General features: G+C 41.5%; 1 protein-coding gene across 8 annotated transcripts in view; it reads right to left on the bottom strand.

Annotated features, from left to right (window-relative positions):
* The window catches only part of PDE4D (phosphodiesterase 4D), a 1,060,501-nt gene that overhangs the window by 283,038 nt on the left and 754,262 nt on the right, over positions 1-23,201 (bottom strand). The window contains exon 1 of one of the 8 annotated variants that reach the window (XM_075932869.1): positions 21,884-22,235. The exons of the other annotated variants lie outside the window; for them this stretch is intronic. Within the exon in view, the coding sequence (XP_075788984.1) occupies positions 21,884-21,972 (89 nt within the window). The 5' untranslated portion in view covers positions 21,973-22,235. Of the gene's footprint in view, positions 1-21,883; positions 22,236-23,201 lie in introns of those variants that run through there. 8 annotated transcript variants of the gene reach the window in all.

The following is a 23,201-nucleotide window of genomic DNA, read 5'->3' as shown; positions in this document are numbered from 1 at the left end:
GCCTTGGCTTCACGTGGGATCCGAGATGAGGATGGACTGCAGATAAGTAGCACCCAAAACCTGCACCCCGAGCCCTCAAACTCCCCCATGTCCCAACCCCTACCCCAGCCCTGATTCCACTCTAAACCAGGGGTTTTCAAACTTTGGGCTATGGCTTATAAGGACAAGCTGCTAGCTGGCCACTTCCCACAGTTCCCATTGGCCAGAAATGGCAATTGCCCATACCTGTGGAGGCACAGGTAAACAAAGCCTCTCATGTCCAGCTAGCAGCTTGCCCTTACAAGCCATTAGGCAGTGTTTGAAAACCCCTACTCTAAAAACTTTCATCCCAGTCTGGTGCGCCCTCCTGACCCCAAATCCTTCATCCCCAGCTCCACTCCAGTGTCTGCATTCCAAGCCAGAGCCTAACCTCACCCAGCACCCCAACCCCTGTGTGATCCCCCTCCCACATCCCCAAACCCTTCTATCCCAGCCAGGGTTACCCACCCCAAACACTTCACCACCTGGCCGATACTAGAGTCCATGCCCTGACTCCAGAGTCCATTCTTAAATGTCCCAGAGTTTGAGTTGCTTGCAGCTTTGCCTTTGCTTTGTTATAAAAATAGGGAGGCGGGGCCATTATGAATAACAAAAGGCTGGTCATTCAAGCAATTGAAGGATCTTTAGATCATCATGAAAACATTGCTGGGTATTTCACTTAAAAAGTAGGGGGGAAAGAGTAGGAATGAGTATTGTGCTGCTGGGATTTGCACGGGGACCACTGCTTTTAAACTTATAATGAAATGAATAAATTAAATTGAGAAGATAAGTTAGCGGTCTAGAAAATCATGAATGGCATGGAAAAATAGAATAAGGAAATGTTATTTATTCCTTTACTGACATAATGCATGAAGGTGACTGAATTAAATTCATAGGCACCAGATTTAAAACAATCAAAAGAAATTATTTCTTCAACCTGTGGAACTCTTTGCCAGGAGATGGTGGAAATGTCCAAATTATAACAAGGTTCCAAAAAGAAAATATAAGTTCAAGGAGACTAGGTCCATCAATGGCTATGACAGGTTGGACCTCCCTGGTCCAGTACCCTCAGGATCTGGCTGGTTCCAAATGAGGGAGTTTGCCAAACCAGGGTAAGTCAATTCCATCCCTCTGCTGATGAAATTCCAGGCTCTCCCAGGGTCTGTCAGCAGACCTAGAGGAGTTCCCTTAAGCCAAGGACAATGCCTCCTAGTTCTCACCACCACAGTTCTGCTGCCCTGGGGCCATTGGGCTCCGCTCCCTGGAGTGCCAGGTCTGCTGTAGCTCTAATGCCCCAAGACCACCAGGACTCCACTGTCCTGGGGCCCCTGAGGCTCTGCAAGTCCAAAGCCACTGGGGATCCCAGTGTGGATCACCAGGACTGCCACAGCTCCAGGGTGCTAGAGCTGCTGCAGCTCTGGGGCCTCTGAAGCTTTGCTCCTCAGAGATGACAGGGTTGCTGGGTTCTGAGGTCCTGGGGCTGCCACAGATTCTTGTTTCCTGGGCCGCCAGAGCTCAGGGTATTGAGGCTGCTGCGGCTCTACTGCCCCAGGGTGCTGGTGCTCCATTACCCCATGGCCACTGCCCTGAGGCTATTGGGGCTGCCATGGCTCCAGTTTCCCAGGGCTGCTGTGGTCAACCCCATGGCCATCCAGCTTTCTTATCCAGGGGATCTGTGGTCCAGAAAGGTCCGTGGCCCTGCCAGACCATGGATGTTGCCGGATCAGAGAGGTTTAACCTGTAGTCAGAATGGGCAAGGAGGGTGTCCCTAGCTTCTGTTTGCCAGAAGGTGGGAATGGATCATGATGATTGCCTCTTCTGTTCATTCTTTCTGAAGCATCTGGCCTTGGCCACTGTTGGAAGAATGCTACTGGGCTAGATAGACTATTGGGCTGACCCAGTATGGCCATTCTGATGTTCTTATAGAGAACTGGAATGTATCTCTCCCCTGTTATAATCCACTAGATCGCACTCCCCTTCCAGAGCTGACACAGAGCCCAAGAGTCATGAAAGTCTCTTTCTACAGAGTTAATAACAAAGTAAGAATATACAATAACATTTTAAGGCTAACTTGTGTCTCCTATGTGACTTCCCACAAGATGTCAGGATATGTTAGTGTTAGAGCTGAGTGGCACTATTATTTATTTAATTTTCTTTCTTTTATATAGGAATTAGATACAGTGCTCCGCCCAGCTAATTGCTAAGAGATCTGAAAAAAACAGAGTTTTCCAATGCCTTAGTAGCACCTGGAAAGAGGTGGTGTGTGTGTGTGTGTGTGTGTGTGTGTGTGTGTGTGTGTGTGTGTGTGTGTGTGTGTGTGTGTGTGTGTGTGTGTGTGTGTGTGGAGAGTGGATGGGATCAGTCCCCAGTTTGCTGCTTAGTTTGTACGGAATAGGCCAAAATGTTTTCCCACCCCCTGCTCTATTTTAACATCCTGCCAATGAAAAATAGAATCAAGATACTGACATATTGTGGGCTTCAAGGGTTTTTTTTGGGGCGGGGGGAGTGGGGGAAAGAAGAATTGGGAGGTTGGGTTTTTTGTAAGAAGAGTTATATTTAAACCCAGTCAAATAGCTACTGCAGTTTTATTTTGTCTACCTAAATCTCCCTGCAATTTCAACTGGAAGTCTGTTATGTAGTTTTGCTGTGTGCTTTTACACAACTCTTTCATTTCACCTGAGCAGTAGCTATATGGTTCCATATATACGATATCCTTCCCTGGTCCAAAGAGGTGTTGATAAACTCAGTAGCTTTCATTTTTAAAGGACTCAGGTGCTTAGATGACAGGTGCGATAAAAGTGCTAATTACTATAGAAATTATTATTAATAAACTGCCTTAGACTTTAACAAAAGGTTGTACTTCTCTGTTTCTCCAGGTCCCTGTGCAAAATTTAATCCCCCATTTAATTTAAGGGTTAGTCCTTTCATGGAAAGCACAAAGAAACTTCCTCACCCATGACATTGCATACACAAAGGCCAGTCCTGCTAAAGCTCCCTGCTAGTACCTACTGGAGAGAAAGCTACTTAAAAGAGGTAGGGAGAGATGGGGAGGAGAGAAGGCATGACCTACTCTCTCTCTACACCAGCCAGCAGAGTTCCTGACCTTGAAGAGGAGCGCTTGGCATACACTAACAGTGGTTGCCCTTCTTAGAAGCTCAAGGAAACAATATTTCTTTTGCTTCATTCCCCAATTTTGCACTGCCCCATTGTGAGACTGTGCCTAATAGGTACTATCTGACCCATTTGCAGGGATACATCTTTTAATATTTCTATTTAAGATTTATGCGTCTTTCAAAAATTAGTATTTGGTGCTTTTGGAGCACTTGTTTGTGATGTCAGCATGAGGATAATTTAACACATTTTTCTGTGATCTTTCCCAGAAGCAGAAAGAGTTATAGCAGCAAAACTGTTCTCTCTGGCAGATCCCAGGAGTGTAAACCTGCTGCCAGCATGTATGGATGGGATATGTGTGTGTGTTTTGAATACTCTGATAATATCATATTACATTTTATTAAATTGAAGAGCATAAGTAAATAATCCCATCTGCATCATATTAATAACACCCTTGTATGTCAACAATCAGCAATATTTTGACTCATGATTAGATTCATGAGGCATCCAAACTACAAACTCAGAGATTCTCTCTCCATACGTGATGTACCAAAAGAGTTGCACTCCTCTGAGACATCACAGTTTACAAAATCCAGGATGAAATGTAGTAGGGCTGGAGAAAAAACATTCTGTTGAATGAGTTACCTGTAAGAAACTGCAAGAAAAAGAAGCTCAGACCATGGTGGTTTTGTTCTGCTCACTGATACTTCTGTATCACCACTGGAATCTTAGCTTAGGTATCTTCTGGAGGACCTTGTGATGCTAGGCATTGCAAGAAATACTGTTCAATCGGGTCTAAATGGTGACTCCTCCCACAGCCCACTGATTGGCTCATGATGGAACAGACATGAAGAAGCCAGCATAGGGAGCTGTCTTAGCAACACCACAGACTACCTACTTGGTTCTGCTCTAGATATTGCCTTGCTATGGACCATGGTTTGTCCATAACTCTGGTCTTTGCCTGCTGACTGTAACCTGGTGTCTGATTCCCTGGTATAATGACCTGGCTCAACTCTGACTTTGCTACTTGCCTGTCATACGTAACCTGATATCCTGACCTGGCATGACCCCGATTCTGCTATTTGCTTGTCCTCTGTAACCAGGTACCTGACCCAGACTACCTGGTATCCTGTCCTGGATCAACCCCAGCTCTGCTGCTTGTTTGTCTCCTGCAACTTGGTGTCTGATCCTGAGTTCCTGTCATGCTGACCCTGCTCAATCCTGACCCCACAACTCATCACCTATCTGCAACTTGGTAACTGACCAGTCTACATATATCCCCAAATAATTAATATCATAAGAGTCAAGGTGAGGAGCCATGTCATCTTCTGGCACATATTCCCACCTGAATAATATGTGAGGCAGGAATATATCTGAAAGGCAACAGTTCCAAGGCCACCATGCTCTGTGCCTGAACATATGCAAGAGGATAGTGCAGGCTGCGCCCTTCAAAAGGGCGAGAAAGCTGCCAGAGTTCTCCCCTGTGAGCCACAGCCCTTTAGAGCCAATAGTGTCTCCCCATCTAAGAGCTTCCAAACGTGGGCTGTGATGTAAAAGTCACAATCTGTCATAATTCATATTGGCAAATAAACAGCATCTAGCTCATCCTTCTGTTTATTTTGTAGTTGTTATTGGCACCTAGCTCCTTGATTTAATTATAATGTAAAGGAAGTAAATAAAAGTCTCTCCCCTTTTTAAATGTTATTTGTTTTCCTCCTGTTTAGGGTTCTCATCAGGACTTCTGTACATAGTTTCTATTAGAGTCAGTGGAGATTTACTTGCCCCCGTATGTGAGAGCTAATAAACCTCTTAAGCTTTCTTACAGGATATCATGCTGGGGCAGTGGTGTTTGAAACATCAACAAAATCTGTCTCATGGAGTCTGTGAAATCTAAGCACACCCTAAGGAGCCAATTACTGAGATTAATTGTTTCAGTGTTTGAAAGAGTAGTAGAGCAATACCTATGCCAATAAGCAGTAAGGTCAAATACACAGAAGATTAAGCTTCTTACAGGTAAAATTTTTATAAAAAGCATAGGATGTATAATCAGAGGGAAAATACTGAAAATAGTATAATCCCAGTAGTAGCTGAAAGCCTGTGCTGTCACATGGGTATAATAATTCATAAAGTCATATATGTAAAAAAGTTGAAAATGGCTGAGAACCTTCAAACTGGACAGTAGTAGACTGCAAGCCCAGTGAAGACTGAATCTGGTGATAGTCTAATCCAGGGGTGGGGAAACTGTGGCGCACGAGCCGTGTCCAGCCCATCAGCCTTTTAATTCAGGCCTCAAGTTCCCACTGGGGAGTGAGGTCAGGGACTTGTCCTGTTCCTCGTAGCTCCTGGAATCAGCAGCATGTCCCCTATCTGGCTTCAGTCCCTGCCCCAAGAGTCACCTTTGCACAGCCAATGGGAGCTGCAGGGGTGGCACCGGCAGACAGGGCAACATGTAGAACTGTATGTCAGCGCCTCTGCTTAGAAGCTGGGGAGGATGTGCTGATGCTTTTCGAGCTGCTGGAGGTAAGTGGTGTCTGGAGCCTGCATCACTCAGGTCCCCCATATCACGTCCCTGCCACAGCCCTGATTTCCCTCTGGACAACCCACAGCACCCTCCTGCACCTTGAAACCCTCATCCTCATCCCCACCTCAGTCAGCAACACCAGCTGGGGCCCTCACAAATACACACACATGTACACACTGCAACCCCTTGCACCAGCCCAGAGCCCCTTCCTGTATCCCAAATCTCTCAAACACAGCCCCAAGAGACAGCCTGCATGTCCATCCAGAGCCTGTGCCCCCTCTTATGCTCCAATCTCAATCTGTATATGGGATTAATATGCTCACTTGGTGGTTCTGTTGATTTCCATGAGAGGAGGGCAATTTGTGCTAGAAGATTTGTGCAAGTAGCAAAGAATGTGTGTGCTCCAGTGACAACTATATGTATTTGGGATTACTGTGTATGCTGAGACACTGGTTGTGTTGATTTGTGTCCAGTGGGTGTTGTTGGGTCTCTCACCCTTTAAAATGCTCCCCCTTATGGTTGATGTGGTACTCTGACCTGATTTCCCTCACTCAGGATATAAACAAGTCCAATTAGGCTCTTCAAAAGGCCTCTTATTTAACAGAAAAAAATCCCCCCAAAGAGAAGTGGAATCATTAGTCAGCAACTCCACCAGAAAATCCTCTGCCTCTGGATTAAACAGTTTTATGTCTTGGCACTTTAGCCACAGGCCAAGCTGAATTCTTCGTCTGGAGTTTGGGCCCCTGTGGGATGTCCTGCCTCCAGAGCAGTCCCATCCATAGGATGGCCCTGCATTTTGGGGGAGCTCACTGTGGCTGCCTCAACTGTCTTATGGATGGGATTTGCAGGGTTCAGGGAGGCTTGTGCTATTACCTGTGGGGTCTGGAATGGGGCAGCAGAAGGGGTCAGCTCCTGTCCACTGCAGCAGCAGGAGCCAGAGCAACCATGGTGGCAGGAAGCAGAGCACCCTGGCCCCAGTCACAGGACACTCTGTTTCCTGACATGCAGTAAACGGGCTGCTCCTGTTGCCATGGTGAGTGAGGGGATGGAGGACAACCCCTGTTGCTGCCCCACCCTAGACCCCTCAGTAATCTGCTGGCTCACATTGCATAGGAAAGAAGGCTTTGGGCTAGGGGGGCAACGGGGATGGAAGGGGCAGAATAGGAACGTGGCAAAGCAGTGACAGGGCTTGGAGAAAAGGGGAAGTGGAGAGGGGCAGAGGTGGGGCAGGATCAGGGCCCACTAGAGATGGTTCTGCCTGCCACTGCCTTTCTTCTCCCTGACTGCATTATTTTTGCTGCATAAGTGTTCCCCTAGAGGTTCCACATCCAGCTCTGTCTCCTGAGCTGCTCCTGTCCTTTCCTGCAAGTACTTTGTCTCTGTGACTGATCATCACTCCACGAGTTCCTTCTGTCCAGAATCATCTTCTCCCTGGGACTAGCTTCCTGGTAGCCCAGGCTTCCTGCTGTAGTATATGGCTTCCACGTAAGATAAAATCACATTTGCTCCAATCCCTCAGACAGACACAAAAACATCTACAGGATTTCTATCAAGCATTCTTAAAACTACAATATTCACATGGAGAAGTAAAGAAACAGATTGACAAAGCTAGGTGGGTCCCAGAAGTCACTTACTACAGAACAGACCCAACAAAGAAAGCAACAGATCACCACTAGTCATTATCTACAGGTCCTCTCCTACACATCATCAAGGATTTACAAACTATCCTAGATGACAATCCCTCACTCTCACAGGCCTTGGGAGGCAGACCAGTCCTTGCTTACAGACAGCCATCCAACCTCAGTTAAATAGTCACCACCAACTTTACACCCCACAACAGAAACACGAACCCAAGAACCTTGCAACACTGTTGCCAACTCTGTCCACATATCTACCCCAGTGACACCATCTTAGGGCCAAACCACATCAGCTATACCATCAAAGGCCCATTTACATTCACATCTACTAATGTAATATATGTGATCATATGCCAGTAATGCCCCTTTGCCATGTACAGTGGAGAAACTGGACTATCTCTGAGGAAAAGGATAAATGGACACAAATCAGACGTCAAGAATGGCATCATACAAAAACTGGTGGGGCAGCACTTTAACCTTCCTGGTTAACCTTCCTGGACACTGACTTGAAAATTAACTTTTTCGGGGGGAAAAAAACACCAACAAACAAACAAATAAAACCCTTGCAATGACAAACTGCTGAGCTGGAATTTATATGCAAATTTAACACCATCTAAAGAGGTTGAAATAGAAACATGGAATGGCTCTCATTTCAAGAGTAAGGACAAATACAAAGTACTCCACTTAGGAAGGAACAATCAGTTGCATACATACAAAATGGGAAATGACTAGTGATCTGGTAGTGCAGAAAGTGATCTGAGGGGAGGGGGTTTATCACAAGATTATCACAAGCTAAAAATGAATCAATAGTGTGACACTTGGAAAAAATAAAACAACCTCCTCTGCCCCGCATACATCATTCTGATATGTATTAACAGTGATGTTGTAAGCAAGACACATAAAGTAATTCTTCCACTCTAACCCTGCATTAAATAGGGCTCTACCAGAATATTGTGTCCAGTTCTGGGTGCCACATTTGAGGAAAAATGTGGACAAATTGAAAAAAGTCAGGGGCAGGCCAACAAAAATGATTAAAGATCTAAAAAACATGACTGATGAGGGAAGACTGAAAGACATGGGATTTTTTTAGACGGGAAAAAAGAAGACTGAGAGGGGACACGATGACAATGTTCAAGTACCTAAAATGGTTATTACAAAGAGGAGTGAGAAAAATTATTCTCCTTAACCTTTGGTAACAGAAAAACAAGCAATGGGCTTAAAATGCAGCAAAGGAAGTTTAGGTTGGAAATTAGGAAAAGATACTCCCGTTTACGGTGGTTAAACACTGGAATAAATTGCCTAGGGAGGTTGTGTAATCTGTCATTGAAGATTTTTAAGAGCGGGTTAGACAAACACCTGTTAGGGATGGTCTAGATCACAGGTGGACAATAACACAGCGACAGTTCACCAGGGTTAGCCACTGCTATATTTAACTGCATGGCTGCAGGTACTGGCGAGCGCAGGTTCTGTTGGCTGTAGATCATTGTTCCCAGCCAATGGCAATGGCAGGAAGTGACCCAGACAGGGACACCATTTCCTGCAGCTCCCATTAGCCGGGAACAGCAATCTGTGGCCAAAGGGAGCTGTGGTCACTGGTACCTGCGACGATGCAGCTAAATATGGCAGCGGGGGCCCACCAAGATCTAGCCCTGGCAGATTGGATCTGGCCCCACAGGCCAATGTTTGCCCACTCCTGGTCTATATGGTGTATGGTCATGCCTTGAGTACAGGGGAATGGACTTGATGAGGTTCCTTCCATTTCTCTGATTTTGTGAATATATAATTAGCCTGCAGAACTCATTATCATAAGATACTGTTGAGGCCAAGAATCTAACAAGATGCAAAAAGGATTAGATATCAATATGGATAACAAAAATATCCAGAGTTATTAGAGTAAATATTATACACCCAAGAATTTTGGAAGGGATCTAGATCGTTATTCTTCACAAAATATACCAGTTTCTAACCAGTAGGGTTTAAGAGGAAATCTTTCTTGAGAGAAGCTAACTACAGAGCTTCTTACACTTTCCTCTGGACCAGTTGGTGCCGTCATGACCTGATAGTGGATGAGATGGAATGGACCAATAGTCTGACCCACTTTTATGCTCCCAAGGATGCCAGGTATAGGGGTGTCTACATTTCTTTTTACCCATGGGTCCTTAGCTATTTTTTAGTATACTGCAGCATTTTTTGTTAGTAATCACATATCCCTGTCACAAGAGCCCATTTAAACACTGAACTTCCTGCTGTCTCCCAGATGTCAGAAGTAAGCTGCTTTTGTTAGGTCTAACAGATATGGCTAATCTCAGTTCAGGAAAGCTCCACAGTTCTCAATATTCCTAGCTTCATTAAATGATATGTCCTAGCTCATGAGCTACATACAAATACAGACACAGCACTAAACTAATGTTGACAGGGAATTTTGATTAGCCTCTTAACCAGTTACATTCTTGTTTTATGCAACATCTAAAAATTATTGCATCTTGACAAGGGTACATGCTGAACTAAGGTCAGCTTGTGTACCTGATGTATTCAGTATTAGATCTGCTGATAGTTCTATTTATAGTGGCATAAGATTTGTTGCACATCAGAGAATTGCAACTGACATCGTCTTGACAGTAAAATAAAAATCCTTGCAGATATAACACTTTAAAATCAAAACCAGTATTTTTTGGCATTTCTGGTACATGTCTTGCAAACCATCTATTACATTGTAAAAGATCTCAAAGGGCACGTCTACACTGCATGCTTATTTTGGAACAAAAACTCGGAAATAACTTATTTTTAAATAGAGTATCTACACAGCAAATGCCCATCAAAATAGTGCTGAGCTATTTCAAAATAGAGCATCCACACTGATTGGATATTGAATCACATTTAAGGCCACCTGGAAGCACTTCAGGCAAGGCATCAGGACAACTGTTACTTCCAGTAGCTGCTGCCTGAGGCTATCTGAGGCTCGTGCTTTAAGGGACTCACCTGTACAGTCGTGTCTCAGGCTCTTCTTCTTTGCCTGCCTCCTTGAGGGACAGCAAAGCCTTTTCTCTGCCTGCTCGGGTTGCCTTTGTGGACACCACAGCATTCCTACCATAGAACCAGATCTGCCTCCAAGCAGTCAACGGCTCTTATATCGCATGCTGCACCTCCTGCTGCAGTTTCTGAGGGCTGCCCTCATGGCCCTACAGGAACAGGACCCCCAACTCATTGCAGGACACCTCCTCTCCTGTCTCCAGGGACTGCTCATGAAGATTGACCCCACCCGCCCTCCCCTGCACACCATGCACTACTGCTTCTGGCAACTTGACATCAGTTCCAGCTGGTGGAACCACTTTGTCCTGGAGTAGTGGGATGACCAGCAGTTGCTCCAGAATTTCCACATGTGGAAGGATACCTTCATGGAGCTGTGTGAGTGGCTTACCACTGCCCTCAGGTGACGGGACACCCATATGAGACCTGCCATCCCCCTCCAGAAGTGGGTAGCCATTGTTACCTGGAGTCTCACCATGCCAGACAACTACTGCTCTGTGGGGAACCAGTTTGTCATGGGGACTGTCAGGGACTTGGTCATGCAGGTATGGTGCTCTCATGCTATTGTCCCAGGAGGATGGTAAAGTGCTGGAATGGGGTTCCCTAGAGAAGGGGATGGTGGTGGTGGAAGCCCCTTCCCCAGGAGGTTTTTCAGTCATGTCTTCACAAAGCCCTGCCAGAGGATGGGGCAAGTCAGGGTTGCTCTGGTGTGTGGGGGACTGGGGAGAAGGTTGGGCTCAGGGCCCTGCTGAGGGCCCTGATAACCCTGTGATTCTCTGTGTGTCTCCTTCTATAGGTGGTGAGGGTCACCAACACCGTCCTGCTGCACAGGGTCATCAACCTGGGCAACCTGGATCCCATTATTGTCGGCTTTGCTGCCGTGGGCTTCCCCAACAGTGGGGAGGGGGGGGGGGGCTATTGATGGCACCCATATCCCCATCCAGTCCCCCAGTCACTGGGCATTTGAATACATCAACTGGAAGAGGTACATTTTGATGGTCCTGCAGGCCCTCGTCAACTACCAGGGCTAGTTCCTAGACATCTATGTCAGGTGGTCAGAGAAGGCAAACAATGCATGTGTCTTCTGCAACTCCAGCCTCTTCCAGAAGCTGCACACTGGCACTGCAATTTTTTCCCCAAACGCACCATCAGGATTGGGAACATGGACTTGCCCATGTGCATCATGGGAGACACAGCCTACCCTCTGCTCCCATGGCTGATGAAGCCATACAATGGACACCTTGACTTCACCAAGGGTATGTTTACACTACCCTCCTAATTCGAAGTAAGAGGGTAATGTAGGCATACCGCACTTGCAAATGAAGCCCGGGATTTGAATTTCCCAGGCTTCGTTTGCATGAAGCCAGCCGGCGCCATTTTTAAATGCCGGCAGTTTGAATCCCGTGCCGCGCGGCTACACGCGGCACGGAGTAGCTAGTTCCTAATCTGAACTAGATGTACTCCTCATTCCACGTGGACCTCAATCCATGGGATTTCCTGGAGGCCTCTTATTTTGAATAACTTTAGGTGCCCACACACCCTATTCTGAAATAGCTATTTTGGAATAGGCTTTATTCATTGTAAAATTAGAGTGACAGAATTTGGAATAAGACACCCATTATTTCAATATTATTTTGAAATAATGGGCTTGCTGTGTAGATGCTCACTTTATTATTTTGAAATAATGCTACTGTGAAGATGTGCCCAAAGTGCTTTACAACTGAAACTTGTAATACAAACTGCCAATAGGAATCACTGAATTTGAGTCACCTCTGTCTCAGATGAAACACAATTATTTACCATAACCCACAGCAACATTATACAACAATTGAGATCAGTAAATGAATACTATATCCTAGGAAAGGTGAAGGGGAAATTGGGATGGAGTGTAATCATCTCTGCTAGAAGTTAGATTGGATCTTGGGGTGATCATTCATAATTCTTGCAAAAAGTGCTACAGGTTCTGCAAAATCCACAGTTAGTCAGGATTTTTTTTCTCAGATACAAAATGGCATTTTCCGCAACCCAAGACTTCCAAGGATTAAGTCAAGAGAGTGATTTGAAACTGAACCACAGAGGAGTAATGACTAATTATCAGCACCACCTCTAGCACCTACAGTAGACTCTGCATATATCCTGGAGGTCTGTCACTCAGATCTTAACCTATCTTTTACTCCGTTAGCTTGCAAGATCTTAAGTAAACTTAATCAGCTTACAGCATTAAGAATAACTACTACCTACAGCTTGCCTGTTTATATATTTCTGATCAATGTTTTGTTCATACAACACTAAGAGGACAATTTCTGAAACCCCCTCCCCTCCAAACACAGGAAACTCATGCAGGCGAAAGCTCATTGTGTGTAGGGGAGGACAGTATGAGACATTTAAATAAGTGACAGTCTTCACCATAACAATTTACTTGTACATTGTACGTTTTCTCCTATTGTTTATCTCATTGTAATATAAACTTTTGGGGGCAAGGAATTGGCCTTACCACATATTTCTAGAGCTTCTGGCACCTTTGGACATTACTGTTATAAAGAGGCTAGGTAGGAATATAGCAATAGCAATAATCAAGGCACTGTACATAGTATGAATATTAATTTAATTCTGTCAATACTGTTTAATCCTTATCTGAATGTTTCTTGCGATATCTCAGCTTCCAATGGTAAATGTTTTGTATGGGGCAACTCAGATTTTGTTAGAGCTGATGTTTGTGTAAACATATGTCTAAGACACAGCAGAATTATATTCAACATCTCATTTTACTGGTGACAAAGCACATTTTGAATCAAGGAACTTCTGAGGTGGATCAGACAGAGACCAAAATCATGCACTGTAAGTTTCACCACACAGTAAGTTTTTTAATGACTAAGCAAATTAAACTGGAAACCATCAAAGTTTATAATATTAAGACTAAACATTTCTAGTGAATACAGATGCAAACAAACACCACTGTCTCTTTGTACAGTATCTAGTGCAATGAGATCCCAATCTCTGAGATACCACAGTACAAATAAATAAAAAACCAAACAAACTTTAATCTACTTGTTTTTACAATTTTACCAAAGGGACAATCATAGAATCATAGAATACTAGGACTGGAAGGGATCTCGAGAGGTCATCGAGTCCAATCCCCTGCTCCTATGGCAGGACCAAATACTGTCTAGACCATCCCTGATAGACATTTATCCAACCTACTCTTAAATATCTCCAGAGATGGGGATTCCACAACCTCCCTGAGCAATTTATTCCAGTGTTTGACCACCCTGACAGTTAGGAACTTTTTCCTAATGTCCAACCTAAACCTCCCTTGCTGCAGTTTAAGCCCATTGCTTCTTGCTCTATCCTCAGAGGCCAAGATGAACAAGTTTTCTCCCTCCTCCTTATGACACACTTTTAGATACCTGAAAACGGCTATCATGTCCCCCCTCAGTCTTATCTTTTCTAAACTAAACAAACCCAATTCTTTCAGCCTTCCTTCATAGGTCATGTTCTCTAGACCTTTAATCATTCTTGTTGCTCTTCTCTGGACCCTCCCCAATTTCTCCACATCTTTCTTGAAATGTGGTGCCCAGAACTGGACACAATATTCCAGCTGAGGCCTAACCAGCGCAGAGTAGTGTGGAAGAATGACTTCTCATGTCTTGCTCACAACACACCTGTTAATGCACCCCAGAATCATGTTTGCTTTTTTTGCAACAGCATCACACTGCTGACTCATATTCAGCTTGTGGTCCACTATAACCTCTAGATCCCTTTCTGCTGTACTCCTTCCTAGACAGTCGCTTTCCATTCTGTATGTGTGAAACTGATTACTCCTTCCTAAGTGGAGCACTTTGCATTTGTCTTTATTAAACTTCATCCTGTTTACCTCAGACCATTTCTCCAATTTGTCCAGATCATTTTGAATTATGACACTATCCTCCAGAGCAGTCGCAACCCCTCCCAGTTTGGTATCATCTGCAAACTTAATAAGTGTACTTTCTATGTCAATATCTAAATCGTTGATGAAGATATTGAACAGAGCTGGTCCCAAAGCAGATCCCTGTGGAACCCCACTTGTTATACCTTTCTAAGAAACTCTAGAATACTTCACTTTGCTCTCTTAGGGTATGTCTACACTTGCTTCCTATCTCGAGATAGGGATGCAAATGTAGTATACCGAAATTGCTAATGAAGCACAGGATTTAAATATCCCGGGCTTAATTAGCATAATCTCGTTGCGTCACCATTTTGAAATCTCATTATTGTGAAATAAAACGCCCCGTGTAGCAGCGTTATTTCGAGAGAAAACCCTTCTCTCGAAAACCCTTCTCTCGAAATAACCCTTCCTCATACAATGAGATTTAACAGTTATTTCAAGAGAAGGGTTTTCTCTCAAAATAACGCTGCTACACGGGGCATTTTATTTAGCAATAATGCAATTTCAAAATGGTGACCAGACGCGATTATGCTAACTAAGCATGGGATATTTAAATCCCGTGTTTCATTAGCAATTTCAGTACACTACATTTGCATCCCTATCTCGAGATAGGGAGCAAGTATAGACATACCCTAAGAAAGCATTTATACAGTTAAGAAACCCCTTGTCATTAGCAATATGGAAACCCCTCATTTAAGGGTCATGTTTGACATCCAAGGACCTAAGGTTTGAATGTCATGCAGCATAATTATGTGACAGGATGGAGTCAGGCTTCTTAGGCATGAACCCTTTCAGTAGCTGGCTAAGGAACTAAATACTAGCAGTAGTTATAATCACATGATCAGTCCTCTTGGCCAAAGGAAACAAGCCAGATGGCAGCCAAAGAAGAATAAAATACACCTGGAGGAGGGGAAGGAATAAAAGAAGCTCTCATAAATGGGAACCCTTCTTTATTTTCCTTGTGGAAACATAATTTCCATATTCATATTATTATTTAGCATGTGTTGATAGAATGCCTTTTTACTTAGCAACAGGAAGTTCTGGATTTTAAATTACATATATCCTTTATTTATAAGGCTCTCCCTTCAACAGTTATTTAATTTCATGGGGGATTATTAACTGAAGTACTGACATTAAGTCATTTATCCACAGCAAAGCTTTTTCTTTAGAAGCTCATTCATTTTAACCAAACAGCTACAAAACTATATACACCATATGAAAACTTTTTCTTCAGCAGGTTTATTAAATGATCATTCAAATCTACTTCATTATGAGCCCGTTAGTCACAGAGCACCTTTGGAGCACATCTCAGGACTCACAACTTGCATCAAATGCTATGTCTATACTACGAGCCTCTTCTGCAAGAGGAAATGCAAATGGACAGCTCATTTGCATGTCCTCTTCAGATCCCTTTTGTGCAAGACCAATATTCTGTCATCTGACAGTGGCATGTGTTAGAAGCTTCAGAGGAAAAGACGATAACAGAGCACTTTTGAGTGATTTATCCTCTATTTTCAAGTCTCAGCTTTTAGTAGTTGGAGGTTTAGGGACAGACAAAGCATAAAGTTGAATCCCCTGACTATAGTCATAGATCAGGGCTACTCAACTTTGGAAGCCCCAGGGGCTGCAACTTAAGTGTGGTTGCATATACATGTAAATATATATGCAAATAGCTTCTTTTACACCAAGGGGCATGAATACAAAGATTAAGGCAAGACTATAAAAAATGCAGGCCCCATTTAAGTCAGTTCTGATGATATAAATAAAAGTAATATTTACCTAATTTCCACTCATATGACAGTATTTTTAGGGTGTGTCTAGACTACAGGGTTTTGTCGATGAAAGTGGACTTTTGTCGACAAAACTCATAGACTTTAAGGTCAGAAGGGACCATTATGATCATCTAGTCTGACCCCCTGCACAACGCAGGCCACATAATCTCACCAAATATGCTGCCTGCATCTGACTGAGACTCATCAAGACTGAACTAGATACGTTTATGGAGGAGATTGTGTGATGAGATTGGCCACAGTTCTGAAGATTGTGTCCCTATCCCATCTGTTAATGCATGGGCCTTATGTTTTCTAGTATGTAGGTAATAAATATTGCTGTTTACTTGTTATGCAGTATTTTTTCTTAGCTTTTTGTTGTCTAATCCAGCAGCTCAATGGGTATAAATGGACTTTTTGTTACTTTCAACTATATACATGCTTTCATTTCCTCCTCAAATCACACACTTCTCTCATATTTTAACATATTTTTAGCCATTGACTTGACAGACTTAAAGGTAATAGTAGGCTACAGGATTAAGAGAAAGTAATAATCACTAACTCAAACCATGAATCCAAACACTTAAAGCAAATGAGTAGTGATAGTAAGTAATTCAGAGAATCTAAGTAAACCAAACTTTCACACTGAGGAGGCCAAAAAGGGATTAAACTTAAATAGACTTAGGCTTTTCAGAGAATTTGGCTCTAGGGCTTTAAGCCTCAGTTTCTTTGGTGGGGTATGAAGTAGCTAGTCTACACTGAGATTCCATTTGTGTGGGAGCTTAGACCATTTGCTATTCAGCATTGATTGAGACACTCAGAATCATAGAAATGTCGAGCTGGAAGGGACATCAAACAGTCAGCTAAGTCCTCTAAATATATAGTTAGACCATCCCCAAATGGTGTGTCTCCAAAACTCTTCTTAAAACCTCCAATATGTAGATTTCACAAGCTCACCTGGAAGCCTATGCCAGAGCTTAACTACCCTTATAGTTATATTTTTCTTCCATCTAATCTAAATATCCCTTAGTGTATATCAAGCCCATTACTTTTTGTCCTGCCTTCAATGGACATTGAGAACAATTGATCACTGTCCTCTATCTCAGGTCTTAAAATATTTGAAGACTTAATATATTCCACCTAAGTCTTCTTTTAACAAAATTGAAGATACTCAATTAATGTTTAACCTTTCCAAATAGACCATGTTTTTAAACCTTTGCTCATATTTGTTGTTCTCCTCTTGAATCTCTTAAATTTTTCCACATCTTTCCTAAAATGTGGTATTTTATAAATGACGCCAACGTAGTAACAAGTATAGTGGGACAACTATCTCCCATATCTAATACTTGCCACTTCTGTCAATACATCCCAGAAAAATACGAGTCTTTTTTTTCAACCAGATCACATTGTTGACTCATATTTAATTTTTTTTAAAAATAATGGAGATTGCCTATCTCCTAGAATTGGAAGGGACCGTGAAAGGTCATTGAGTCCAGTCCCCTGCCTTCACAGCAGGACTAAGTACCATCCCTGACAAATTTTTGCCCCCAATGGCCTCTACAAGGATTGAACTTAGCAGGCCCATGCTCAAACCACTGAGCTATTCCTCCCCCCACACTATAACCTCTAGATTCTTTTCATCAGTATATCCACCCAGCCAATTATTCTCCACTTTAACAATTGTTCATTTGATTTTTTTCCTTCCTTAGCTCTTTATTGTACTTGTTTTTACTGAATTTCATCTTGACAATTTTAGACTAGTTCTCCAATTTGTCAAGGTTATTTTGAATTCTAATTCTGTCCACCAAAGTTCTTGCAATCCCTCCCATTCTGATGTCATCTGCAGATGTTATATGTACAATCTGCAGTCCATTATCCAAGTCATTAAAGAAAATATTGATTAGTACCCAACCAACTGTTGAGGAACCCAAGGAGATTCATTCTCTCAGGTTGACAGAAAACCATGAATAACTATTGTTTGAGTATAGTCTTTCAATCAGTTTTGCACTCACCTTATAGAAATTTAATCTAGACCATATTTCTCTAGTTTGTTCATGTGACCATCAGGTAGAATTGTGCCTAAAGCCTTACTATATCAAGATATATCAAGTATACAGCTCCCCACCAATCCACCAGTCAGTAATTCTGTCAAAGAGGGAAATTAGGAGGGTTTTGTCATGATTACTTCTTGGCAAAGCCACATTAGGCTACTCCTTTTGACCTTTTCAGCCTCTAGGTACTTACAAATTGATTGTTTCATTATTTGTTCCAGTATTTTTCCAGGTAATATAATTAGGCTGAGTAGTTCATAATTCTCAGGGTCTTCTTTGTTTCCCTTATTAATGATAAATACTAAGTTTTCCCTTTTTTTGCCCCCTGGGACCTCATCCTTCCTCTATGAGTTCTCAAAGATAATTGTCAATGGCTTCAAGATTGCTTCAGGTAGTTCCTTATATACCCTAAGATGTATTTCATTGGCCCTTCCCAACTTACATCTAACTAATCTACATATTCTTTAACTTTTTATTAGCTTGCATTCCTTCTTCCTTGTTTGTTAACATTGATTGTGTGAAACATCTGGTCAATATTAACCTTCTTAGTGAAATCTGATAAAAATACATATTAGCCTTCTTGCTATCATCTGTTATTAGCTCTCCTTCCTCAGAGATAGATGACAACCTACATTTTTCTTCATCTTCCTTTTGGTCCTAATGTATTTAAGGAATCTCTTTTTATTTTATTTATTTTTTTGGTCCTTTCCTAAATGTAACTCATTTTGTGTCTTTGGCTTTCTGATTTTGTTCCTTCATGCTTGTGCTATTTTTTTGTACTCATCCTTAACAGTTTGTCCATTTTCTCACTTTTTATAGGATTTATTTCAATCTCAAGGTAAATCATAAATATATCATAAATTTCCTGAAAATCAGACATATGCTCAACATACTGTATGTAAGAGAAGAACAGGTCACCAAGTGAACAGATTCAAGAGTTCTGAATCTTGTCATATGAAAATATTGTGTTCTTGTTCAAAAGAAAATAAATGCAATTTTAAAACCATAGTCTATTTTAAAGTAACTAGGGGGTTGTACCGCCACTCGCTATGCTTGCCAACCTCCCTCTCTCTGGGGGTAGGCAGCCCCAGCTCTCCCCCTGGCTGCCGGGGAGGGCCAGGATAAGGCGTGGCAACCCATGCTCTCCCCCTGGTCCTGCTCCCCATGGCTGCGTCATCTCCAGCTCTAGCCCACCCACTTCTAGCCACTGAGAGCCAAGGCTGCGCCAGCCCTGGCTCTCTCCCTTGGCCACTGAGGAGGAGGGAAGCCGGGCTGAGACCTTGCTAGGCCCAGGTCTCTCCCTCCAGCTGCCTTGGGCGGGGAGGGAGTGCAAGGCTGCGGCACTGGAGCCCCAGCTCCCCCCAGTTACCAGAGAGGAGGGAGGAGGGAGGCCATGGTATAATAGCCCTGGCTCCCAAGCACTGCAGAAAGTGGGGGGGGGGGGGGGGGGGGGAGGGAGGAAAGAGGCTGGTGGGACACAAGAGTGATATTATCACATCACTTTGTTGTCCCACAGGAAAAAAAAATTATATAGAGAGATGGTAAAATTCAAAAACAGATAAAGGAGGGTTTGCTAACAAGTGTTTTTAATAGAAAACTTAGATGTGTTATTTTCACGTGTTAATTTTTAGCAGCCCATGTACATTCACATCAGATATTTCAGTGACATGAGGAGAACTGTGAGTTGACATAAACAAGGTTATTAAGTTACACATGGACTGTGTACTGTAAAATTCTGTAGTACTCTTCCTAATATAACCTACAGTGTGAATGGAGCTGTAGCAATGATACAGCAATATGCAAGACTATATAAATATTAAAGTTTCTGTATCCTCTTTACTATCACAACTTATAGTTATATTAAATTATAAAAACAAAACATGACTATTGTTAAATAAAAACAAAACTCTCTTTTATTTCTGCTCCTGACAGTTCCTAAAATCTCCGGAAAACAATTCTATTTATGACACTTTGTACAAGTAAGTCTTTGTAAGACATTATGGGTATGTCTAGACTACAGGGTATTTTCGAAAAAAGTGGCTTTTTTTTATTAAAAAAAAAAGCTTCCCCTGCGTCTAGACTATCACCGCGTTCTTTCAAAAGTATATTGAAAGAACGTGGCAGTTTTTTCGATTGCGTAAAACCTCATTTTATGAGGAATAACGACTTTTTTCGAAAGTGCTCTTTCCAAAAAAAGGTGCTATTGAATGTGAACTGTGGTTTTTCAAAAGAGAGCATACAGACTTTTTCGAAAGAGGCTTTTTCAAAAGAGGCTTTCGAAAGAAGCTTGTAGTCTAGACGTACCCTGTCTGTTGATAGTTGAAAAGCTCAAGTAAGATTTGGATTAGTTTGATATTCTAAGTGAAAACAACCCTATCATTTTTAAGGCTGTTTTATTATTACAAAATCTATTAAAAGGAATACAGTCAAAACTTGCTCTACTTAACTACAGTACTGAATTTATGCTCTTCATAAATCAGACCACATGTCATCATGCTTTCTGAACACAGCTTTATATGGAAGTTAGAAACATCACACAGACTGGAAAAATAACTGAAAAGATTTTTTTAAAAAATCCATTGAGAACATTTTTCTTCTGTTTGCAATGTATTTATTGCCACTTTAGAGAAAATACAAATATGTTTTTGTTCTGGGTATTTTTAAGAAGAAGCATAAATCTGTAAATTTAACAGGTATTTTCATATAGCTACCATTCTATTGCAAAACAAAAATAAGCTCATTCACGATGCAGTCAAATAAACTACTGCATCACTTTATTTCTTCTTTGTTTTACAATTTCTAACCACTATATATGACATTTATCATAAAAAAGACCAAGATTTGTTCTACACTCAAACTGAGGTTTATATTTAAGGCAACTCATTATACACGAATGATGTAGCTTTTTCATGGGAAAATGTTGAACAATGTTTACCACCATATGTGGTTAGTTTTGTTGGTATTGCATATTTTTGTTAACTGCCTGCTGTTATTACGTAAAGCACTTGGCGTCTTAGGCAACTACACTGTACAAATGTGAAAATAAATAAATGTGGATATTGAATCAATAGACACAAATAGTACAGAGGGAGATCTTAGAGGGAAATGTATAACAGGTCCTTATTATATTCTGTAATGCAACTGAAGGAATTTTTTCCATTCTGTAACAAAACTGCAGACTTGACAATATTAAGTTTATCCTTTAAAACAGTGTATAGATAGATAGGTGTATGCTAATCTGGCAGTAATAACTTTAATTTTAATTTCAGAAACCAGTATAAAAGGTGTCTATGGAAACAAACAGTTTTCTAATATGACACATAAGCCAAAAATTGAAGCATTTTTTTTTGTCCTGGAAATATTTTTTTCTATGTTCTTGCATACGAAATTATATAAAATACATATAGTTTGCTAATTCTGGTTGCTTTTCTAATTTCTGGCATTACCAAGCTGCAAAAGCCTTCCTCAACATTAAATGTTAATTCAAATTTGACATTGCTTATTTGTATCACATTCATTTTATAGACTAAATATGTCAATCCAGGCTTACAGGATAATATGCAAAAATATGTTTAAAACAAAATGTATCGTTAAAGATTGCCATTGATAATACTTTTATGACATTACTATATATAATACATTCAATATTTTTCCTAAAATACATGCTGAGAAAAACCTTTATAAAATTCCATGAAATGGTGTCAGATATAGTAAGTACAACAAGGGAACAGATTTCTATACACTACAGATTTGTGGCAGAACATTAAAAATCTGCAGTCACATTGAATTATCAAAAACTACTCTAGCAGGGCTAAAACAGATACCTGTAGGACTTCCAAAAACAATATCTCATCTTGTTTCTTGGAGATAAATGAGGGACAAAGGTCTCCAAGGGATCCCAGAGAAAGGCCATTTGCAAGGATAGTGCCAAAAGTGTCTAAAAATATATGATTCAGAGAGGAAGCAGAGAAGTTGTGCTTTAGGAGCCCTGCCCCAATCATGTAAGGGAATATTATTTTCTTGTGGTGTGCTCTGGCAGAGATGAAGCTGGATAGAGCATAGGCTAGAAGGGATAAGCAGGATTTCCTGCTGCACAACACTTGCCCTTTGCATGAATACTAGCTATATTCAGAGCTCCTATGTCATTAGTAAAGTAAAAAAACTCTCATAGTAAAACTGTTGATAATTAGAGCACTCATTAAAAAGCAGAAAAAACAGGATACTGAAAACTGCAGAGAAAATGCATTAAGTAAAATGCAGAAACAGCTAACTCTCCAAAGGTTTCTAAAACACAAACTCCAAATTATAACAACAGCCATTATACATTGTTCAAAATATATCACTCCACAGTAATATTTCCAATATGTTTAGATTTATATGAAAAAGATCAATAATATATAGCAACCTAAAATATCAAGTAAAGATGATAGTATCAAAGGAATAAAATTAATACAGAAAAATATGTCATCTGGCCCTTAAATTGTCATACTGTTAAATTCTTATTGATTCTATTCAAATGACTCTTTTCTCCCCACAGTTTCTCGTGGATATCAATTTATATTATTAATCAGTTTTTCTGAAAGGGGTTAATCAACTGTCAGAGATCAGCCACTCTAAAGAGAATGAATCTCGTATTGGCAGATCATTTTCAGATGTCTTGGCAGATTTTCCCTACAGAAGACTGCGTGATTTGTCTTACTGAGTTACAGTGAATGACTTTTACAAGAAAACTCAGCTTACTGATAGCTATGCACCAGATATAGTCTGAAGGTTCAGGGAGGCAATCACTGTTGTATTTAGGCATTCAACTAATTTTTTTCCCTGAGTTTCAAGCCCAAAGTAGTTTTAAAAGGTAAAGCCTGATCAACCCAGTCTAGCAGTAGTAGTAAAATTCAAACATGCTGTAACAGAAGACCTTAAATTTGATTTGTAATCTCATGTCTCTCTTCCTGGGACAACACAGGATAGGAACATGTCAGAAATAATAAGCCAAATTCAGTTCTGACATAGATAGAGGCAACTCCAATGAAGTCAGGAGAACTGCCTCACCCAAAGGTTGAATATGGTACAAATTGTTCAGTATCACTTAACAGAGAGTTTTCTAGCTAATAAAAGAACAGTACAGTGATCTCAGAATATAAT

The sequence above is a fragment of the Pelodiscus sinensis genome, chromosome 6 (genome assembly GCF_049634645.1).
Source record: "Pelodiscus sinensis isolate JC-2024 chromosome 6, ASM4963464v1, whole genome shotgun sequence".
NCBI lineage: Eukaryota > Metazoa > Chordata > Testudines > Trionychidae > Pelodiscus > Pelodiscus sinensis.
This window is presented reverse-complemented; position numbering and strand designations above follow the sequence as displayed.